The 23,543-nt window shown below is 27.5% G+C and overlaps 2 protein-coding genes across 14 annotated transcripts in view; one reads left to right on the top strand and one right to left on the bottom strand.

The window, feature by feature from the left end:
- The window catches only part of LOC107167647 (coiled-coil domain-containing protein AGAP005037), a 224,868-nt gene that overhangs the window by 186,511 nt on the left and 14,814 nt on the right, over positions 1-23,543 (bottom strand). The gene's annotated exons all lie outside the window — the stretch shown is intronic.
- LOC149057133 (uncharacterized) lies at positions 5,220-7,606 on the top strand. The gene is made up of 3 exons (XM_089222533.1): positions 5,220-6,682; positions 6,760-7,010; positions 7,102-7,606. Exons 1-3 carry the CDS (start codon positions 5,813-5,815, stop codon positions 7,379-7,381), a joined length of 1,401 nt encoding a protein of 466 aa, XP_089078659.1. The 5' UTR covers positions 5,220-5,812; the 3' UTR covers positions 7,382-7,606.

Below are 23,543 nucleotides of genomic sequence, written 5' to 3' on the forward strand. Positions count from 1 at the left end.
CACAAAATGTTTGTGCCGAAATCCATGATAATCCAAGGGTAAATCTAAAAAGGTCTTACTTATATAAGTGTGTGTGTGTGTGTGTGCACGCGGGCGTCGCACGCGTGCCTGCGTATGTGATAAAAGTGTGTCAGTAAGAAGGTTACACATCTTCAGAACAAATAATGAAATAATGCATGATTTATATTATATATATTATATATAGATTCAATTTTTGAGTGAAAAAATAAAGTATGATTATGTGTTTAAGTATATGCGATATATCAAAATCAACTTAGTTATATATGTCAGTTTCAGGTCAGTAATTTTTGAATGTTGAGAGTTCTACTGAAGAGTATTTTACAGTTTTCAGGTATTCGAATGATCCTATCCTCATTCAAATTTACTTCAAAAGATTGAAGAGGTTTGTATTTTAATTAAATGTTAAGACTTCAGATCACATATTTTCGAGTAGATACTAGATATACAATAAGAGCGTATACATATATTGTATCATATAAAACTTGTGTCTTTGTATGAGTATGGTGTACAGTGTACTTGACAACATGCAAACTATTTAAAAAAAATAATTTTCAAATGTCAAACATGTGAAACAATCATACATTATTATGAGTTGAAATAACTACAGCGGTGATATAAATTAGTTAAATAAGTTATTTACGGATACAAACTAAACGATATTATACATTTATAATTGAAAAAAAAACAATCATTATCAGTACATAATAAGTATTATTGTCAACACACAATGAATATGCAAATATAATTACACCTAAGTTTGATTCAATAATATATTATTCAATTTAGTATTAATTTAATATTATGTAATAACTTTCAGTGCTTTGGCAATAAGTAAAAAGATCATTATTCAAGTCAATATCATGATACATAGGTAGTCAATCATGATTAGGAACAACATCAATCCGATCAAACCATCAAAATACTAAGCCAATAAAAGGGAAAAACAATTTTTTTGGTGTAATACATATTATTTATTATATACATTACAGAAATAAAAATTTAAAAAATTTGAAATTAATAACACAATATTCCATTAAAATGAGTTCCATTATTACATTAGTTATATTATTGTAAATATATCATAAGTATAGACCCCATGAATATTATTAAAAGGTCATTACGCTAAGGACACTAATGGAATTCTTTAGTGTTATATGCATGTGCACTTTCTAAAATTGATTGCGTTGTATGTATGGAAAAAAAGTAAAAATAAAGGATGGTTTCAGATAACTTTCTCGTTTATTTTCTGATAAAAGATTGCCACCCTTAAATTCAATGTAATATGTAATATACGAAAATATGTTGTATAAAAAGGACAGGTTTTCGGTGCCACACAATCATATTTATGGAAAATATGATACATATAAATAAACACATTGTAGGAATGTAGATAATAAAGTAATTTTATTTTTATTTTACTTTTCTAGAAGAACCTACACTAAAATATTGGATATCTTATAATAATATATGAATACATCACGTATATAATATAGCAGGGTCTTTCAATAAAATAACACAACAATAATACTCTGGATTCTGATAGTTAATAATTATATGTATACGAGCAGTAATTTATGATTTTTACCGAAAACATTCAAAAATCTAACACTTCAATATCGTACTATATAGTCGTATTCCCGAATAAAACATACAATATAATACATCTATGTAATTTAATATGTGTATAATATTAATATTATAATACAAACCGTATAAAATATACCTACGTTATTATCAATGTTAATGGGAAAACTTACCAATAGTTTACGATTTGTTCATTGTAGTGCAAATAATAAAATATGTTTATTTTTTCATTTTAGTTTCAAACCTAACCATTCTTCTACGATTTCGCAATAATTATATTTTTGTGAACATCGATAACAAGTACTGTTATTTATAGAGAACTGTTATTTTGTATTAAAGACTTCATATAAATTCTGAAATGTAATTTATCTACATATTAAATAAAATGAAAATGTTAAACATACCGGGTACGTATTAATAAAAATAAAAAAAACATCGTGTAATATGAACTGTAGTCATCATATTAAGCATGTACTTGAATGCATGATATTCACTCGAATAGCAAATATTAGGATATTTGGGTTTAAATATTATGTAAAAATATGTGCAGTCTGTTACTCCGGTATTTATTTAATTATTTAATTACATAAGTATTTTTTTTTTTTTCATGAAAATGCTTTATAAATTTATACACCTGAATTCCGTTAATAGTTAGTAACTATTATATTGTAATTTAAAATTTAAATATCTACTCAGACTATTTGGGTACAATAAATTACAACCTTTCCTGATTAATCAATTCAATTGAATAGTTACATATATTATTATCCTTAACAATAACAGTGATTTTAACTTGAATAACTATGACATTTTAAACCATTTAATATAGTATATAAACATATCAAAAAATTTGATCACTTATGTAACTAAAAACAAACTATTTGTACGCTCATCAGTAATATATGTTAATATGCAAGCATTAATTTCATACATTTCGAATTCGAAATTTAAAATTTAAGTAAATAAAAATATAAAAAAGTAGGAAGAAAAATGAATAGAACATTTAAATTTTTTTAAATAAAATGTTTCTTTAGTAAGAAGAAAAATGAAGCATAGATACAAAGTTCCTTTAGCTAAAATTATTTATAAAAATAATTACCTACATAATAACACAGAAAACAACACCTGGTTTCAAATTTATTAAATTGATCAAAATTTCACCGTATCAACATGGTTTCAGGAAACACCACTAAACCACTGACTGTCACGTACAAATTGAAATCGAAGTCATAGAAACTCTTACCAACAAACAATCAACAATCCTCATGAGCTTCAATTTAAAAAAGGCTTACACTGTTTGACGATACAACGTAATTTATTTACTTAAAAACTAGAGCATACACGGAAATATGTTAATCTTTCTAACAAACTTCATAATCAACAATCCATAATGCAGGACTGAATTTTTCAATTGGCACATTCAAAAGCAGCCCGATAATCAGTTTGTTATCCTTGACGGGAGAACCCACACTTCAATTCCGCAGAACTTAGTTACCTATCAGTTAATTATATAGCTTGTATCATATCTACACCTGATAATTCAACCATTCACCTATTAAATAAAAAGCACTTTTCCAATTTATATAAACACAGTTCTAAACTAAGAGAAAACCATTAAAGCTAAGACTATACAGAAGAAAGAAAAACTACAGTAGCAAGAAATGCATTAAATAGTCCCACCAATGAAATAATTACTTTTTCATCGCTTGTTGACATAAAAATAAATTTAAACAAATATTACATTGATTTGTGTAACATTAAATGGCACACTACCACGGAAAATAAGTTAAGAAAAATTAAGCACCTGTAGAACTCTGACCGACATCCACTGACCTAAACAGAAAAAATTAGGTAATTCTTAATAGACTTAGAATAGGCCACACAAAATTCACACATGGAGACGTTATGGCAAAGACAGATCCACCCCTATGCACAATATGCAATGAAAACTAATCCATCGAATACATCAACTTCCACTGCCCTAACTTCAAAGAAGCTAGGAAAGACTTCAACATCCCTGTCAAATTGTAAGAAGCAATTGGTCCATTTTTTTACTGTCAAAACATAATTTTATATATAAATTTAATTGAATTGCACAATAACATAAAATAATGTAAAAATAAAAAAATAGGTATTAAATGTAATTAATAAAAATTCAAAAAATTATTCGTTTATGTACATCATATAGTATTTATTAGCACTAAAACTTTTCAAACCGAATAAAAAAATACAAACAACCGAAGAAAAAATTGAAAGCAAAAATATAAAACAGCTTTGCAAACTTGTTAAACTATATTATTAAAGGTACGCTTTGCGCTTCTTATATCACATTGAACTTGCTGTCATTTGAGTAACATCACAGGTTTTAGTTTACATTAATTAATAAAATAAGTAAACACTTTGTGAAGGTTTCAAAAATAAAAATCACATTTTAATGTAACTTTCAATTACTATTGTGATTTTACCCAACTACAATACTACATTTAAGATCAAAACTGAAATTCTAAATATTATGCTCGTGTCTTATACTACCATTCTAATTTTTATTACAATTAATTGAAAAGTAGATATTTAATTTACGTCTTGAATATTATTGTTTGGCTTAAGATTCAAAAGTGTTGACCAACTTAGAATTAATATACACGCCTATACTACCTATAGGTATATAAGTTGGTTATGATTACTCTGTATTGGATAATTTTCTTAAGTTAAAACGTGTATTGTGTAAGTATGTATGTATGTATGTATGTATGTATGTATGTATGTATGTATGTATGTATGTATGTATGTATGTATGTATGTATATTATTTGTGTGCGTGCATGTGTGATGATTAGTAATGACAACAATACAATGAAAAAAAACCTGAGAACGAGTCGGGAAAATCATCGTCGTCGGACACGGGCGAGCCGGAGTCATGACGCTTACGTCGACGCCGTTTCCTCTGACAACAGTCACTGCACTTGCTGCACATACCGCGTTCGCGCTCCTGGTGTAAGGAGTAGGTAGAAGATGACAAAAGGTTACCAAAAGATGCGACGGTGACTAGCTATTGGCAGGATGAATGGTGACAGAGAGGGTGAACGGTCGTCGTGAGCGAGAGCGAAATGCACCAACCACCCCGCCGTTATAACGACCGCAACGCAACGGCGGACACCTCGGTTGACGTCTGACGCTGCGACCAGGAGCGGTACAACTGAACGAAGCGCTATCACCACCGACGACTACCCTGCCACCACAGCGGAGTCGTCGGCGGCGGCGTGAGGACGAAACCGGGTATGTGGTATACGATAAAAATAATATTATATTATAATGTCCACAACCATAGAAAGACATGATGAAACGATAAATTCATAACATTTTAAAGCTAAAACCTACTTAAACGTTTTCAATGAAGGGTTCACGTACGTGAAAAACAGAAATAATGATAGATTATAGGGCATAGGAATGTGTGAATAAGCTACAGTATTTCATCCATCGTCATATATCTTAACTTTTTAAACTGCTTGTAACGATGTTAAAAATAGAAAGTTAGGTCACAATTTGGGGTGAGTTTTTCTTCAGCTTAGTGTTTTCCCACCTATGGGGAGTAGGGTAGAACACGATTCCGTACGGTCCTTATCAGCGTACGGAATCGTGCCCTTTTAAAGGCACACGATTCCGTACGTTTTGTACCCAAGATTTTAGTGCAATGTTGCCAGGTTTCCATAAAATTACGTATATATTTGACTTTTATAGTGTTTTACACTTTTACGTACGTTGTGCGTATTTGTAACATTGTAACTATAGTGAGGGCCCAAACAGAGTACAGACGATCGGATTTTGCCTACCGGTCGCCGTGTTCCTCCAAACGCAGTATGCCGGAGCCAACGCCAGGCGTACTTGGCGAACTGACCGATGCCGGCGAAAAACGGCATTTTCAGTTTACCATAATCGAACTCTATATATAAAAACCGGACGGTAAAATCCGGTCATCTGTTTAGTAACATGTTAAGGTTAACGTACCACAGCGATACAATCGTTATATATATCTATCAGATAAGTTTGTTGTATCATAATATACGATACCTATCTTATCTTAACTATCCCCGTTGAACGTTATACATTTTACCAAGTCGCCAGTCGCTTGTCGCCAGTCGGTAACTTTGTAAATGTGTTAAGTTGTAAAGTGCGGTGTGTTATACAAATCATATTTTTAAGTAGTCAATATGGAAATCAATAACGAAGTGAAGTTTATTTTTTCGGAAAAAGGAAAACCACTTGCATTACTTAATCGCTATAAATATCGGCTTATTCGAACACGAAAGGATGGTTATAAAAAATGGTTATGCATACAAAAATTTTGCTACGCTAGCATTGTGACGAACGGAAATTTACTCCATGAAACAGCAAATGATCATAAACACTCTGAAAACTCAGTCCAAAGTCTTGAAAGACAAGTTTTGAGAGAAAACTGTAAACGAAAGGCAAGTGGTTCTATTTCTGTCCGACCTATAAAAATAATTCGAACAGAACTTGTAAAAACTGTTAATTCAGAAATTGAACATAAAGATATACGGTCAATCAGAAAAGCTATGTACGACAAACGACGACAAATTTATCCGGCATTTCCAAAATCTGTTATAGAATCAATTGAACAACTTAAAAGTATGGAGAATTATGATGTACTTAAATTTAAAGGTGACCAATTTGTTTTTGTACCCGAAAACAAATTATTCGTTTGTATTACTACAAAGCAAAATCTGAGATGTATGGTTGATTCATCAGATTTTTTTGCCGATGGTACTTTTAATTATGCACCAAAGTATTACATTCAGCTTTATACAATTAATTGTTTACAAAATGGATTTTATATACCCGTGGCTTATTTTTTCTTGCCTGAAAAATCCAAACAAACTTACATTGATATGTGGACATTTCTTCAGGAATTAAGTGAAAAACTAATTTTCAAAAGACTTATTATTCGCAAGTTACATTTAGACTTTGAGATAAGCGCTCATGAAGCATGTAAAGAGGTATTCCCAAATGTGGAAATTCAAGCATGTCGATTTCATTTAGGGCAGTGTTGGTGGCGAAAAGTAATTACGCTTAAGACATATTATAAATATACACACAATAAAATGATAAAATTTAACGTATTGTATTAACTTTACAGATAAATTCTGAGCAGCAACTCCGAACATCATATACAAACGACGATGAGTTAGGAAAATGGTTAAAACTATTTTTCGGGTTGCCATTCGTACCACCACATGACATCGAAAATGCATTCGTTGAACTTGTATCTATATGTCCAAATATAGATATAGGATGCTTATTTTCTGATTACATATTGCATACTTACGTAGAAAATGATTGTTTATTTCCACCAGCAATTTGGGCTCAAGAGCCGTCAGAAAATCCTCGGTAATACTGTTATAACTATATATAAGGTGTAAAACTATTGATATAAAAAATTAATATCTATAACGTTTTGTTTTCATATTTTTTTTTTTAGTACAACAAATGGATCGGAAAGTTTCCATAGGACATATAATGCACAGTTTCATAGTCCACACCCTTCTATTCATTTGGTTATATCAGTTCTAAAGGAAACACAAGAAGAGACTTGCACAAAAATAAAATCAGTATCTAAAGGACGTTTTAATCAAATGGCCTTAGCCGACAAACAACGTTTATACCACACAATTGACGAATATAAAGAATATTTAACTCACAAAAATATAATCAAATATTTGTCAAATATTTGTAACAAGTATCAAGGTATCAAATTATAATTATTATTTTACATATTTTTTTATACAACTTATACTTTATATATTTTTACATATTTTTTTATTTGACAAACTTTCATCAACTTTTTTAAATGACAAATTGAAAATAAATATAATAAATGGCAACATTGCACATAAAATCGTACGGAATCGTGTTGTTTTTGGGGTCATTTTGAGAATCCATTGTTTGATCAAAATCGTACGGAATCGTGTTCCCAAAAAGGTAAAACGTACGGAATCGTGCTTTACCGGGGGAGTAGAGACCAATATTTAACGGGTCAAAACTTACAAGCATATGATATGATTAAAACTTAAATAGATTAAATTATATATATACATTTATGCTAGTACCTATCACAGAAAAGGGTATAACAGTTCCGAATTACTTCTGAGATATCCGTATAGATTCCCAGGTTATTATATAAAAAAAGGAATACATCCGAATCAGTTCTTAGATTTAAAAAAAAAGTTTAATTTTTCCTTTCGATTTTATACATTTTTTTAGTAGGTACATAAGGTTAACAATGTTCATAAATATTTACTATTTATTTAAATTTCTTATAATATTTACTATTATTTATATACCAGTATAAATGATGGGAAATATTTTTTTTTTTTTTTTAAACCCTGAATCATGATTCATGACAGAGTTATAAGTTTCAATACTGCATTTCGCTTTATTCTTTTACAAAAACTAAATTTACAACTGCTTGAAATATTTTATTCGATGAAAAAATATCGGGAACCAATTCGAATGTAGCTAACAGTACAGCCAGATTTTTTTATGGATCGCCTGGCAGAAGAAATATCTAATATAGTGGATTGCCAAATAATCAATGTGTGGAAACATCGCTATAGCCGACTATAGCTATGTGGCAAATGCTAAAAGAACTGTAATCACAGCAACGATTGCGCACTTAACACAATTGGAACCAATATATCTGTATATTATAGAGGTACAGAGTATGAATGAAATAATAATTATGGTTAGGTTAGAATGGTTAGATTATATAAAAAATGGCAATAATTAAGTATAACGAAAAATATTAGATGAATAATTAACTTCGTAACCTTTATGCACACGGCTTAATCATGATAGAGATAGCGAATATGATTAAATATTGGAAAGAGAACTAAAACCTACGTCAGAGTCGAAATATTAGAAGAAAATTACAAAAGTTTTTTTTCAAGTAATGTTAATAGTAAAAATATCATTTATTTCATTTAAATATTTATTTATTTTTTTTTTTTTTTTGAACATCAGTAATATCTTATTTCAACAAGTCCCCGATTAAGAAGCAATTGGATAATGACCTGTAAGAATGTATTACTAATATTTGTTTGATATACAATTAAGAACTTTATTCCATCGAGTTTAGGTTATATGACGCGTATAACATAAACTCAGGTCTCAAAATAGTAACAAATGGTTGCTATTGGTCATGAAAAAAACTAACAAAAATGAACATCATTATATTTCAATAATAACTGCCTATGTTATTATAATTGTAACAATAGGTACACCTTACAAGGAATAGTAAAAAAGTTCTAATTGGCTTAATATTTTTTCCAATTAGGTAGTATTTCAAAAAAAACATTTATGTACCTACATAGTAAAAGAAGTATTTTAACAATTTTAACGCAGAATAATAAATGTTTGGGCGACGACAAAAAACTACGAAATTATTTAAAATTCTTTTAATAAACCAATATCTGCCCACAATCGTTTGGATTAGAAATAATGAAAAAATAACGAACTACAATTCCACTTATTTCTGTGCTTAATATGTTCTTACCAAAAATAGTCACCCTAATTACTAATAAGTAGTCTATTATATTATCGATATTAAATACTAAAAACATTTCTGAAAATTCATTTAAATATTTGATTATAAAAGCACCGACATTATTTAAATAATTCAATATACGTGTTAAAACTTGATGATTCATATATAACACAGAAGTAACGAAAAAAAAATTATACTTAAATAATTAAAAACAAACATGAAAATAATACGGTTACCAACTTTTTTCTAATTGATACTTTTAGTAAGATATTGGGATGATTTTCATAATATTAAGATGTGTAGGTCAATTTTTCTCTCAAATAATTTTAATTCTAAAAATTTTAAAATATACATAGATGCAACTAGAAAACCTATCAGTCCCTAAAACAAGGATAATTTCCTTCACCTCGAGTGCTTTAATCTTACACTATCGTATATCATGCAATGTCTTATAAACATACAGAACAACTTTCTTTGAAAACAAATTATTAAAATGTAGTAATTTAATAAAATATTTAACTATACAAATATTTGAAATAGATAATCAATGCTTGTTAAAAGTTAAATAATATTGAATAATATTGTAGATAAAATTTTGAACTAATGACAAGAAAAAATCCCTTCCATCCCCTTGGAAAAATTATACTCAAATAATATGTCACTGAACTGAATCAATAACCTGTTTAAATATTAGATTATGGTAATAAAAATTTTGACACATTAAATAGTTCACAGTATTATGTAACAAAAAGTCAAATATATTATATAAAAATAGATGTATTATAGGTAATTAAAAAACGTACTATATAGGTTTACAATATATAAGTTAGGTGAAAATATTATAAATTAAATTACAACAATGATTAATTTAAGTATCATGTTATCATATTTCAATTTTACAAAGTTTCAATTTATCAAAGTGATCAATTAGCTGACATTTTTTAAATTTAATATGAATATTTTAAAGATTGATAGGACAATGTGGAACCATATAATAACATTATTCGGTTTAAGCTCCAGGAATCTAAATTCTGATACTTGCACTTAACAACAAATTAATATAAAATTTATCTTCAAGTCAAAGATTTATATTATGTTTATTTATCAAACTCAAATTAAAAATATTAATTCTTTTTCACTAAATGTAACGTTAATTAATATAAATAATAATTAATAATTAAATATGTAATGCATAAATTAATCCAGTATAAATTAAATATCAAAAGAAAAAATGAGTATTATTAAATCTGAACACCTATATTATTTTATAAAAACAGTATTTCTAAATAATGATTCAATTAGAACTCAAAATATTCATTAAATAAAGCGTTTGATTTTGTGAAATTATTAAGCTTGTCAATTTTGTAAAGCCGATTACGAACGTCTCAGATCAAAGGCTTAAGATAATTGTTTTAAAATCCCAAAAATAAAATATATTTAAAATAAAAATTAATCTAAATAAGAGTTACCTAATCTATAAAAAAAATATATTCGTACCCATAAATTAATACAAAACATGAAATGATAATATAAAATATTTTAATTAAATGCACTATAAAATTTAAATTAAATAACAATATACTTGATTTTTTTATAAGAATGAAGCCACAATAACGTGACCATATACTTTATTTAAATATATTTGAAAATTAGAAATACAATATGATATGTTACAAATTATAAAATATTTCGTATTTTTTTAATATAATACTAATTATTTATAAAATATACTTTAATGCAAAGGAATATAAAAACATCATTTAAAGTATAAAATATTATACCATATTTAACAGTTTGAACGAAATTCTTTGAATAATCAAACAAATTAAGAAAAATAAATAACAGATTAAATGATTACTTATAAGAATAAATAATATTTGTTAGAGATTAAGTTAAACTTTTGAGGTTGAAAATAAAATCTAGGTGGGTTTTATTCTGCAAATAATTTTTATTATTAGATATTTTAATATTTATGAATATAATAATAAATTATATTATTATGGTTCATATTTTGATCATTAACAATTAAAACTCTATATTTTGTACTAACATTTATTGTTCAGTTGATAATAACTAGTATAAAAATTATTTTAATATAATACAAATAATATTCATCTCATATAATCATCTAAATTTAAAAAAAAAACGATCCTAATAGACTAATGAAATATTATTAAATGAATATAGTTGAATGCAATTAAATTTGTAAGACGACTAACCTGTAAATGAAACGCAATGCCTAAGCACGCACATCGACATGGTGGCAGGCGCAAGACTGCCAATAAAAACACAAGCAACTGTGGTGTGAAGGCGATGAGTCCCCTAGAACGATTAACAAGTGCAACGCATTCTGTCATACGACAAACGCGGCAATAACATTTACGCGTCTGCCACCAGGTGTCACTACATGTTACGTTTATTCAGTTCGTGCGAAAAATTTCAAAATAAATCTTCTCAGATTAATGTTGGATACATAGATGTCTTATAGTTTTAATTTTTCTTTTATCAGTTTTATCAGAAACATACTATAGATTTCAGGAAGAATAACTTTTTATTGTAGAGAAAATGATTCAACATTTAATTTCGAGGGTGATGTGCAATTGAAAATTGGATCTAATTGAGTCAAAATCGGAAGGAATGAAAATATTCAACTTAAACCATTTTGGACAAAATCAATTTTACTGTACCTAATTCAAAAACTTTTCTTTTTTTTTTTTATGTATATATATTTAAGTAATTTACAATCTATACAACATTATGTACAATGGGCAAATTTAATAATTAATATAATATGAAATAACAGAAATTAGCATTTAGGGGCAGGCACTCAGCAGCACCACCCGACCGAGAACATTTTAGGTGTCGTGGGTTTTTTTTTTTTTTTTTACGATTTTAGCAGGTCTCTAGGCCACTGCCTTTTTAGTCTTCTGCGTACATTGCCAGGAAATGAGGTGGAAGAAACTGTGAGAGTTTAAGTTGGAGTGATTCAAAAACTTATAACCGGAGATAATAATTTGAAATATTAACCAGATCAATATTTTATAGACATGATATGATTTTAAAAATATTTTGGCTCAATTTAGCTATTTATGGAGATTTAAAATTACGCCTCTAATTTTATTTATGCTTCGATACAATTCTTTATGATAGGCAAAAATCTTAAAAATTTAATAAAACGTTATTATTGGAATGAATATACAAAATTGAGCAATGAAAACAAATATTAAGTAATTTTTTTGAACATTTAAAGTTTTCACGTCTAAATTTCAAAGAAAAAATATATTGCAAAAACTTGAAACATTTGAAACATTGCACTAATTCCTACTTACATTACTACACAATTACTATTTTGCGTATACAATACAATTTAAAAATCATATCTAAACAAATTTTAAGCTGCTTAAAGGCATTTAAAATACTCTAGTGATGTTTAATTTATTAAATATATATTATATGCATATTCCATACCTATAGTATTATCTACGTATTATATTAAAAGTCACACTTAATTAGCTTCAAAATATAAAACTATAAATTGGCAAATTTTTATATAGACAATAGGTATTCAAGTTCAAATCGTAATGCAAATATGCAATTATTGAAATTGGAAGCATAAACAAAAATGTATGATTTTAGTTTTTTTGTTATAATTCAAAAGATATTTTGAGCCTATTATTATTTTTAAGAACTTGAAATTTTTCACCACCACAAAAAATATTATTTATTTCTATATGCAATGAAGTTTTTTAAAATATTTAGATAAATTTTAAGATATGTATACCACAAATCTATTCATATGATTAATGATATTCATAGTATTGACATATTATGTTAAAAACAACTAGAAATATCAGAATTTACTATTTTTTTCCTACACCACGCTTACAAATAAAATTCTCACGCATTGTAGACGGATTTGATTATTATTACTATTATTTTTTTATTTTTTTTTTATTAAAAAAAAATAATTTTCTATAAGGTGCATTGAGCTTTATTTTTTAATGCTATTATACTTAAAACAAATACAATTAAAATAATATAAACTTTTGAAAATTAGTCATATACGAGTATTCAAAATCGTATTATATATAGTTTAGATCAGTGGTCAACAAGTGATTGCCAATAATAAATATATAAATAAGGAATAAAAGTATTTTTAAATTGTTTTGATGTTTATAATAGCAAGGCAGATAATTTTTTTAAATATACTGACGATCCAAATTTGTTGTCTTCCTAAGTCCGAAAAGTAACCACGATCCACAAGTTGCTTTTCTTTGGTTTAGATAAACTGATAGGCAAGCCTGGGCATAAACGCGTTAAAAAGTTAAAAGTGAAGTTAATTTTAACTTTTAACTTAACTTTTTAAAATTTAATTTTCATAAACTTAATTTTTAACTTAACTGATTTGAATTGATATAAACTTATTAAATAACGAGTTACTTATAATCAAATTCAAGTTAAGTTAATTTATAAATAATTAAATAATAAATATATTGAAGTATAAAGTTGGCAATATTCTCTAACAGTTTTAGACTTTTAGTTTCCTGAAAAAGTATTCAGAGTACATTCTTAAATACCATGTTATTTTTATTTTATAATTTAAAAAAAATGTATAATACTTTTCTGTATTAGTGTATTAATAAATCAAAGGATTGTATTTGTTTCGGCATTTTCAATTTTGTATTTTTTTCATACCTACTACATAATTTTACTAATTCAATACCTATGTATAGAAAAGCTATTGGATATTTCCTGTGGTCTATAATATTTATGATTTTTTTTATTTATATAGATATTATAAAAAAAAAAATAACTTAACTTAACTTAAGTTAATAAGTTAATTGAAAATGTTCATAAAACTTTTAACTTAACTGAGTTAAAAAAAGAATTAGGTTAACTATTAACTTTAAACTTTTTAAAATGTTTTCCATTAACTTAACTTAACTCAGTTAAAAATTATCATTAACTTGCCCAGGCTTGCTGATAGGTACAATTTTGAAAATTTATGATCAATGCGCCCTGAAAGTATAAATGTTTCTGTTCACACCAAAAAAGATTATTGAAATTGGATAACTCTATGAGGCATTCTTGTAAGGCATTTGTTTAGGAACAAAATAAGTCAAGTATATGCAAAAACTAATAATTATAGATAGATACCTACATTCAAATTCCATTTAAAATGTATGGTAGCATATAATAAGCACAGTATACGTAATTTTCAGAATATTATGGCAATTTTTCATTTATTTATTTCACTATACAGGATAGTAATTACCCCAGTTTTAAAATTAAATTTATTTAAAAATATATTGTACACTATAGCTATAAGTTATATGTTGTCTATAAATTAACCACTAGTCCCTATCCATTATAGTGCTAGTCCATATTGTACTTCTTAAACAAAAATATAAACTTCAGAACAAAATTAATCAATAAAAAAACGGGAAAGTGGTTATTGCTCTGCTATACAGTAGGTTACAAGTGGGTTACTATAATGGATGGAATTAAATTTGAATCCAATAATATTATATCATTGTATACGAAAAACGATTCTGATCGGAGACGGTTTATCTGTCTAGGATATATTATAAATTATTAAAAATTTCAAATCTTAAGATTTAAAAAGAAAATTTTTTATGAATTTCTAGCTTAAAATAATTTGCGAATTTTCATGATTTTTACGTATTTTGTCAAAATTTAAACTTTGAATGCTTGTAAAGAAAAATTGTGACTATGTAGTTCTTTTACTTTTCAACTGTTATTGTAACAATATGTTAGGAGCCTTGAATTAAATTGTAAAGCTTTTCTACCCAACAAATAAATTTTTTTCGATTTAAATTTAAAAAAAAAATTATGATGATCGAAAATTGCATATGCCTATTAATTTTCAACTTAAGTCAAAATTTTTTGAAAATTGCATGGTGGATAGAATATACTTATATAAATATTCAGTGAAAATGTCATGAATCTATGGTGATTTGTTTTAAAATTACATCAAAAACCAAAATCGATTTTGTCGAAAAATGAGTGTGCGTAAAATTTCCCGTTTTTTCCTTAATTTTTAGTTTGTTTTTCTCGTTTATTTAGAAAAGTATTAAGAATTTTTCACTTTTGACCCATCTAAGTATCAATTAGACCAATTAGATTCACTTTCTGATTGAACGAGGTACTGAAATCAAAAATCGAAGCACTTTTATTGCCCCAAAACGTGATGAAAGACACAAAAAAAAAAACACACATCATGGCAAAATCAATACATTCCTCGCTCCACTCAAAATCTAAAATTTAAAAAATTCAAATGTTTATAAAAAATTTGAAAACTGTTGAAAATTATATCATGTAAAAAACATGATGAAACATATGGTGTAAATTTCAAGTTTCTACAGATATTTTGAATAACAACAAAATAAGAATATGGGTATAAGATAAATTGAGTGAATATCAAATGTTGTAAAAATTTGAAATTCAAATGCTCATAAAAATGTAATTCGACTTTCCGGTAGACATTTTTTTATTTGATAAAAGGAGACAAACTTATGAAGAATCTTGTATTGAATTTTAAAATCTTAGATTTAAAAATATACATTTTTATGGATTACTAACTTAAAATAAATTGCAAACTTTCGTGATTTTCACGTATTTTGTAAATATTTAAACTTTCAATTTTTTAATAAGCTTATTAAAAAAAAAAATTATAGCTATGTATTTTTAATATTTTTTAACTGCCATTTTAATAACCACGTCTATGTTCACTGATAAATTAAGTGTACTAATGAATATTCTACAATAATTGATCAATTACACACAATTCACCATAATTTTACTCTTATAAACAAATAAATGATTGAAATAATTGCGATATCTACAACAACAAAAAAGCATTTCAATTTGTAAGAAAAACATTCGCAGTACAAAGTCTCATTACAATTTACTAGGCACATTTATATTACATTATGTACTCGTAAGTTTGGAAAGAAAGATTTGTATGCCCGAATCGCCTTAAAAAGTAGTAAAAAGATCCACCAACGACTCTGGGACCAGGAACTGAACAACAAACTATACCAAATAAAACCTTTTCTGTCACCTAACCCGAATCCCCCCTCAAGTACGAGAAGACAACAAGTGATATGGACACGGAAGAAAATTGGACACACTAACATCACTCACGCACACTTAATGAGAAAAGAGCCGAGACCAAACTGCGAACTCTGCAACAACGCCCCGATTTCCACAGCACACCTACTCCTAGAGTGCCCTAATCTAACAGAACAAAGAAAAAATTTTCTACACCTAACATTAAGAGATATTTTAAGTATAGACAATTTTAACTATTTAATAACATTCCTTAAAATAACAAATCTATATAATAGAATCTAAATAATTATATATTATTGTTACTTATATCATTATCACCATATACTTGTAATATTCTTGTATTTCCTTTATTTAAATATTAAGATGACTGTAAATAACTTTTAAACATATTTTGTTCCCGGCTAATGACTTTAATGTTGAAGCAGTATCAATAAAAAAAAAAAAAAAAAGATTTGTAATAATTTATTTCCTCGATATTATATTAATAAATTAATATATTATTTGTATAGAATAAAGGTATTATAAATTATAATTTCCAGTTATCTTAGTTCAAAACAAATGCTAGCGAAAGAATGGAAATAAAATAACTGGAAATTATAAAATATAATATCCTTATCATATATTATATAACATATAAAAAACCATAGAACGCATACTGCGTGTTATTTTTACCACTTAATAATAACATTTTAAGTTAACTAGTGTATATTATTTTAAATATTACATTAAAGTATACCCTATTCGAAAACCATAACTATTTTATCCTAATTTAAAATAGCAATTGAACCTTAAAAAATATATATTATAGCACATTCTATAGACGTAATCAAAATATATTCATATTAAAATTTAACTTTATTCGTTTAGTATACATAATGCTTAAAATTGTTCCACTGATGTATGATTTAACTAATTGTATAATTTAAAAACAAGGAGAAAAACTTTAACTTTCTTAGTATAGATCTATATGTACAGTGTACAAACATTTAATATAGAACCCATTGTCACTGTTATTTTGAGGAATAATTTTTTACTCGTTCATAATTTGTTGGAACCTAAAAGTTTTTGTAAAAAAAAAACCAAGAAAAATACAACGTATGTATTACGTTTGGATAACACATATAAACCATTCAACCAACCTAATTAGTGTACATTAATTATATTTTCGCATATGATACAACATTAAATAATGTAGGTACCACCCGCGTGGTAAATTTTAGTTTCACATTGATATACTAATATTTTTATTTCACATTTGTCAAAATTACTAAGTTGCAATTTAAAACTTTACTTAACGTTATGACACTGTCATATTTAAACCAAGCTTTCATTCAACTGTTTCCTCATTATTTACTATATAAATTTATGCCATAGATAACAACTAATCATTTCTACAGCAAATTCCGTTTCAAAAAAAATCACGAAAGTGTTAACTTAATTTAATCGGCAAACTTTCAAATGACTGTCGTTTAATAATATTCGTTTTTATTTTTGAACTAGTAGATGTGATTCTTTAAATATTTATATTTTTTTTTTAGTTTCTAGTATAAACTATTATAGCTTCAATATTATTATTCAATAAAAACTATCTAGGTACATTAAACTCTAGAAAATTTAAATATTTTATATTATCATTTTTTTTTTCGTGATAATGAAAAATAAACAAACAATAAAGAGAAATTACTATGAGAAATTAATAAAACGTTTTTATGCAATAATTATTTTATTGCTTAATCAATACAAATGTTCATACTACGTAGTAGCATATGATAGCTAGCGTTTCATAATATTTACGAATCTGAACATGTTGTCAACACAATAGATTAAAGATTTGTTACCTAAATGAGTAAAATATCTAATCCAACATATTTTTTTCACCTAAAATACAAATCATTTAATGGAATTTTTAACCTTACTCGGTATTATATAAATAATTAGGTGCAACATGTACCTAAGTTTATACATCGATATAAATATAAATATATAAATTACTATACATCGGATATTAATGAATAATATTATTACTTATGAAACACAAACATATTGATACACCATAAAATACTTAATATCAAAATCAGTTATTTTATAATATTGAATTATTGAGTATGATATATTTTTGTTCAGATTCTGATTTCAAATTTTTAAATTAAGAGAAATTAATGAACCTTCAAACATACCTCAAAATATTGGCCAGGTATAATGTATTATTAGGAAAAAAATATTTTTTTTTGTAAAACCTTACCTCCCTCCCTACCTGTTTTCCGTTTCTTTTTTGCCGAACCTTTACTTGGCAATGTGTTACTAGACCCCGGCCCCGTGGCCTTCTCCTTGTTCTTCCACCGGTTCAACATATCCGTCTTCTTGATCAAATGGAAATATATCGTGACAGAGCGATCGTTTTCCTCTGGTGATGTAAAATATAATCCAACCTATCAGCCAGTCGGCATGGCCAATCCGAATTCAACGATATATGAAAAGACCTATTTATATATATATTAGTATAGAACTATTACAATATATACGACTAAAATCGAAAATATAACCCTAAACCGATTTGATACTAGCCCGAAATGATAACTATAAAATCTAGTTAGTACCGAAATCCAACACGTTCGACCGGCGACCGCACCGAAATGGACTTTCAGCCACCCGCAGATGCACTTTGTGGGGTTAGGAGAGAGCAGTCGGCACGGCGTCGGGAACGCTCGCGCGACCGGTGGCCGTTCGGCGAATACCGACCCTATAACACCCTCGTCAGCGGCGGTTGCTCAATCGATAGCGCTTTAAGCGTCCCTCGGTGTACACATACTGTAGACATAGATATATATATACCTAAATAAAGTACGGTACAACCCCTACACCAGGATCGTTGTAGTATAGGGCATGAGGAAGCCTCTGTATATCGTTCATGAAAGCCGGTATGAAACGTGTCTTTTTCTCTTTCCCAGTCCCTACTATAACAACAACAACTACTACTACTATAATACTACTACTACTACTATTATTACTACTACTACTATTACCACTACTATTCCTATACTACTCCAACTATACTCTTACTACTACTGCAGCCACTACTGCTATTACTATACGGCGTGCGAGTAAATATACAGGGTTGACTAACGTGTATAACCGTTTTCCAGGGTTGGCTGAATATAAACGGAAAAACGTGAAGGTGACATTGTATACAGTGCATCATCTTGGTTGTATTCACTCTTATATAACAAACTACTCATCCTCTACCCATTCACGGCTCAAGGTGCATACATCATTATGGTCCTATAGTCTGAAAACATCACTCTGTGGCATGCCGCTAATGAATGGTTTAGGCGATTCGTCCGAGATCAGAGACTTGAAAAGCCCGTGTGTACACGTGTATACACGTACGTACATTTTATACCTACTTATAGAAATATGTATATATATATATATATATATATTATATATAGAGCATTGGTATATTCCTTTTTTTTCTACAGCATTGATTTACAAATTTGGATTGCGTTCTTAATTTAAATTACATAAATCTAGTGGTTACGAAAATAAAGCGAATAAAAATGGTATGGATTTATTTCATTAAAAGATTAGTTAAAAAAAATTATCTAACAAAATGTAACTTTTAATTTAATCTGTTTTAACATAATAAGATGCTTATTTTTCACTTGATGATAATTCGAAAATTCGTTGTATATTATATTTTTAATGCATGTGTTAACAAAATTAAATGTATATTTTACTATTTTTCACTTCATTATAGCCCATATAACAAATATTTTTAAACCAAATATTGTAATACCGTAGGAAATCAACTGTAAAAAATTCCACGAGTATAATGAATATGCCTCACATATAGAATTTCATTTGCGTTAGGTATTATTGTTAATTTAATAATAATGAATTAATGTGAATCAAAGGATAAATGATAATGGTAGGTATACACAATCGTTTTCAAAAACAACACCCAATTGTTTCTAGTAAGGTCTAAACAATATTTTCATTAAGCCTATGTACCGTTACAAGATTGTTCCACTTGACCCGGTACATAAACTTGATGTTATTTTCTACTAAATTCAAGTCGAATTAACTGTATTGAATACGACAAAAAGAAAAATGTTCAAGAACCATCAATTTTAATGGATAGTTTCCGGTACTCGGTAGCTTGTCATATTATTCGCTATATATTATAAGAATATAAGGGATCTACTATAATAAGAAACCGTCAAAAACACATGTTTAAGGGTTTATACTAAAATAACACATAATAGCTTTTTCCGTGGCAGCTTTTACTTTGAGTTTTCTAATTGTAATAACTTATCGATGATGAATTAATTTTAAAATTACATTGTACATGGAGTCTTAATTTGAGTAGATAAAGTATATATTTCAAAATATTACGACTTACGAGTAAATAGGAGAAATCGTAAATATAGATTTTATTTAGTTTAATATACAAATGCATGATAATATGACATTTTCTTTAGACCAAGTATAGTCTGATAAGATATTATATATAATAAGAATACATTTAATACAAAATACAAATCAGTCACGGCCTTCACAATTTCTTTGAGCAGTATTCCAATTTGATGTATAATTAAATTATTTTCTTCTACATATAATATCTATTATTAGTCATAAATCATATAAAATATATTACATATTTCTAAATTCAACTCTTTCCAACTGTCTAGATTACAACAGTTAATAGAATTATAAAATTATAAAAATTTCATTTTATATAGTTCAATCAGTAATTATCAGTTTTTTTAAATTCGACAGTTTATAAAAGTATAAAATAGACTATATTTCAATCACATAATTTATACATCTGAATTCATGGAGGATTGAAAACAGAAATACCATTAAAAAAAATAATATAAAATACTATTTCTATATAAGTCTAGTTATATTATAGTTTGATACCCATTATCTATACAATCTTAGTTGTTTGAAATGAAAATTGAAGGAACATTTTCAGCTTAAATTACATGTGTTAACGTTTTATTTAACACAAAATGCATGTTATGTAGGTACGCCAAATAGGTACCATGATATCATTACCCTTTATAAAATAAAGTAAAACGAACGTAGTAAGTTTAAGTGAAATAAACTGCTTAAATCATTAAATCATCCCATTTGAACAAATCTTATATAACTACTGTTTAGACAAACTTATACGATGGGTGCAGGTACTACAGTATATGGACAAGAACAGCATACCACTTGAGCGACAGTATATTTCCTTCCCATTTTAACAAAATTACTACTATCGGTATTGGAATACATTAAAAAAAGTTTATTAGTTTCGCTATACTAAATATTGAAGATAACGAAACAATATTTTGCAATATCATACATTTTATATCCATTATTAATTTAAATCAAAATAACTAAAATAAAATAAAACACAATACCTACCTAATTATTTTGTATATAACTTCTTTTCCACAGTTAACTTATTGTGACCCGTACGAAATAATTATTTAACATAGGTAGTATAGTTTTAGTATGCTAAAAATTATTTTTGTGAATTTTTCATACTCTACTACTGAATAATAGTATATTTTAGTAATTATCATACAATCACAAAAATAATGTCAAAAAATATTTTTTATTTGTATAATACATAAAAACTACAAATTAATTAATTTGTAATAATTGATATATTTCAATAAAAGAAAAAGAGAAAAAGTATAGATACCCATGTCCTATACCAAATAAAACAATGATAATTATTTGGAAAAAAATTACGCAGGGTGCAAAACTATTTGGCTTTATATTTACCACATGCAAACGCACGCACTAACGAGCCTAAACAAGTTACCTAAAAGTTGAGTATATTAATCTATAATACATGACACAGTATAATGATAACCGACATACCGTTAACTATAGGTATATATGCGTCAGCTGTGGTCTATGAGTATTCGAACGCGGAACGAATTTGCGACATTATAAACTTGCTCCCGACACCACAGGTGTGTTAGCGGAGATAAGTGTCCAGCAAGCTTCCGCTCCGTTGTCCGGCGACAACTTAAATTGTAATATATATATGTTTGTATTACGTCTTATTAGACGAACATTGTAAATTTGTAACACATTATTATTAACGTTAATTGTTTAGCACATTTGTATCTCGTATTTATATTATATGCGAATTATTATAATTATTCCCGGGACACCTTCTATTAAACTACCTTTGTAATTTTTATATTTATTTATTACTTTATCATTTGTATTAAAATACCGTTTTTTGGTGTAACATACACTCGTATTGTAATAAGACGTGCTAGTATATTATATATATATATTTGGGTAACCCACTTCGTTCCAATCTTCAACATATAGTACGCAAGTTGTTGCCGATAACCGTCAACTATCGTAATAGGATCGGTAACGGCGCAAACAATGATACAAATTCGGTAACCGTGGTCCACATTGTAAACTGCATAATCGCGGATGGTTAACCATGATATTTCCCGACGACAGTATAGGTTTCACTGTTCTAACAAGACACGATTGCCACCGACCGTTTTCTCTAAGTGGCCATGCCACTATTGCCACAATATGATGGTATTCGATAAAACCGTTTTCGCGTCGTCGACCACGATTGTCCAACGGAAAAATCAAGGAAGTATATTTAAAAAACTCATAATTTCCGACCCGATGAAATGTGTCACTTGTTTTCCAAGGATTAGTCAAAGGCGCGGAGCCACGTCAGGTTGAAATACACACATGATCAAGTCGACTAACTTTATATTATTCACATGTTGATTCTAAGGATAAACAGTTATTCAAATATAATATTTACAATCATTATTATTGGCGTTTTATTTGTATTAATTGTATTTGCGTATTAAACCTAAATTGTATGTGTATAATCCAAGCAAAACCTTGGTAAAACATTCGCGTAAAGGTTTGTATTAAGTATTACTAGTTTAGCGAATTATCAGTTATTGTCAAACTATGAGTCTTTTGAAATCAAAAAAACAGTTTCATACATTTATTTTTAAAACTCACTTACGAGTGATGATAGACGGGGTACTTACTTCCACAAGGAAACCTAAGGATTTTTAAAACTTAACAATCATAATCATAATTTTTTTTTACTTTTAAAGAAATTCGTTTTCCCTTAGTTTTTGTTTTTATGGGCTCCATCATTCAGGTTAGTTAGTTATCTGGTTTGATTTACATTCAGCTATATATTTATATAAAACCCACTGAGTTTATTTTTAATAGGGTGCAGAAAATATGCCATCTTGATTATCTTTAGTTCAAGCAAC

Source organism: Diuraphis noxia, unplaced genomic scaffold, assembly GCF_037042655.1.
Source record: "Diuraphis noxia isolate RWA-SAM2 unplaced genomic scaffold, SU_Dnox_SAM2 contig0003, whole genome shotgun sequence".
NCBI classification, from domain to species: domain Eukaryota; kingdom Metazoa; phylum Arthropoda; class Insecta; order Hemiptera; family Aphididae; genus Diuraphis; species Diuraphis noxia.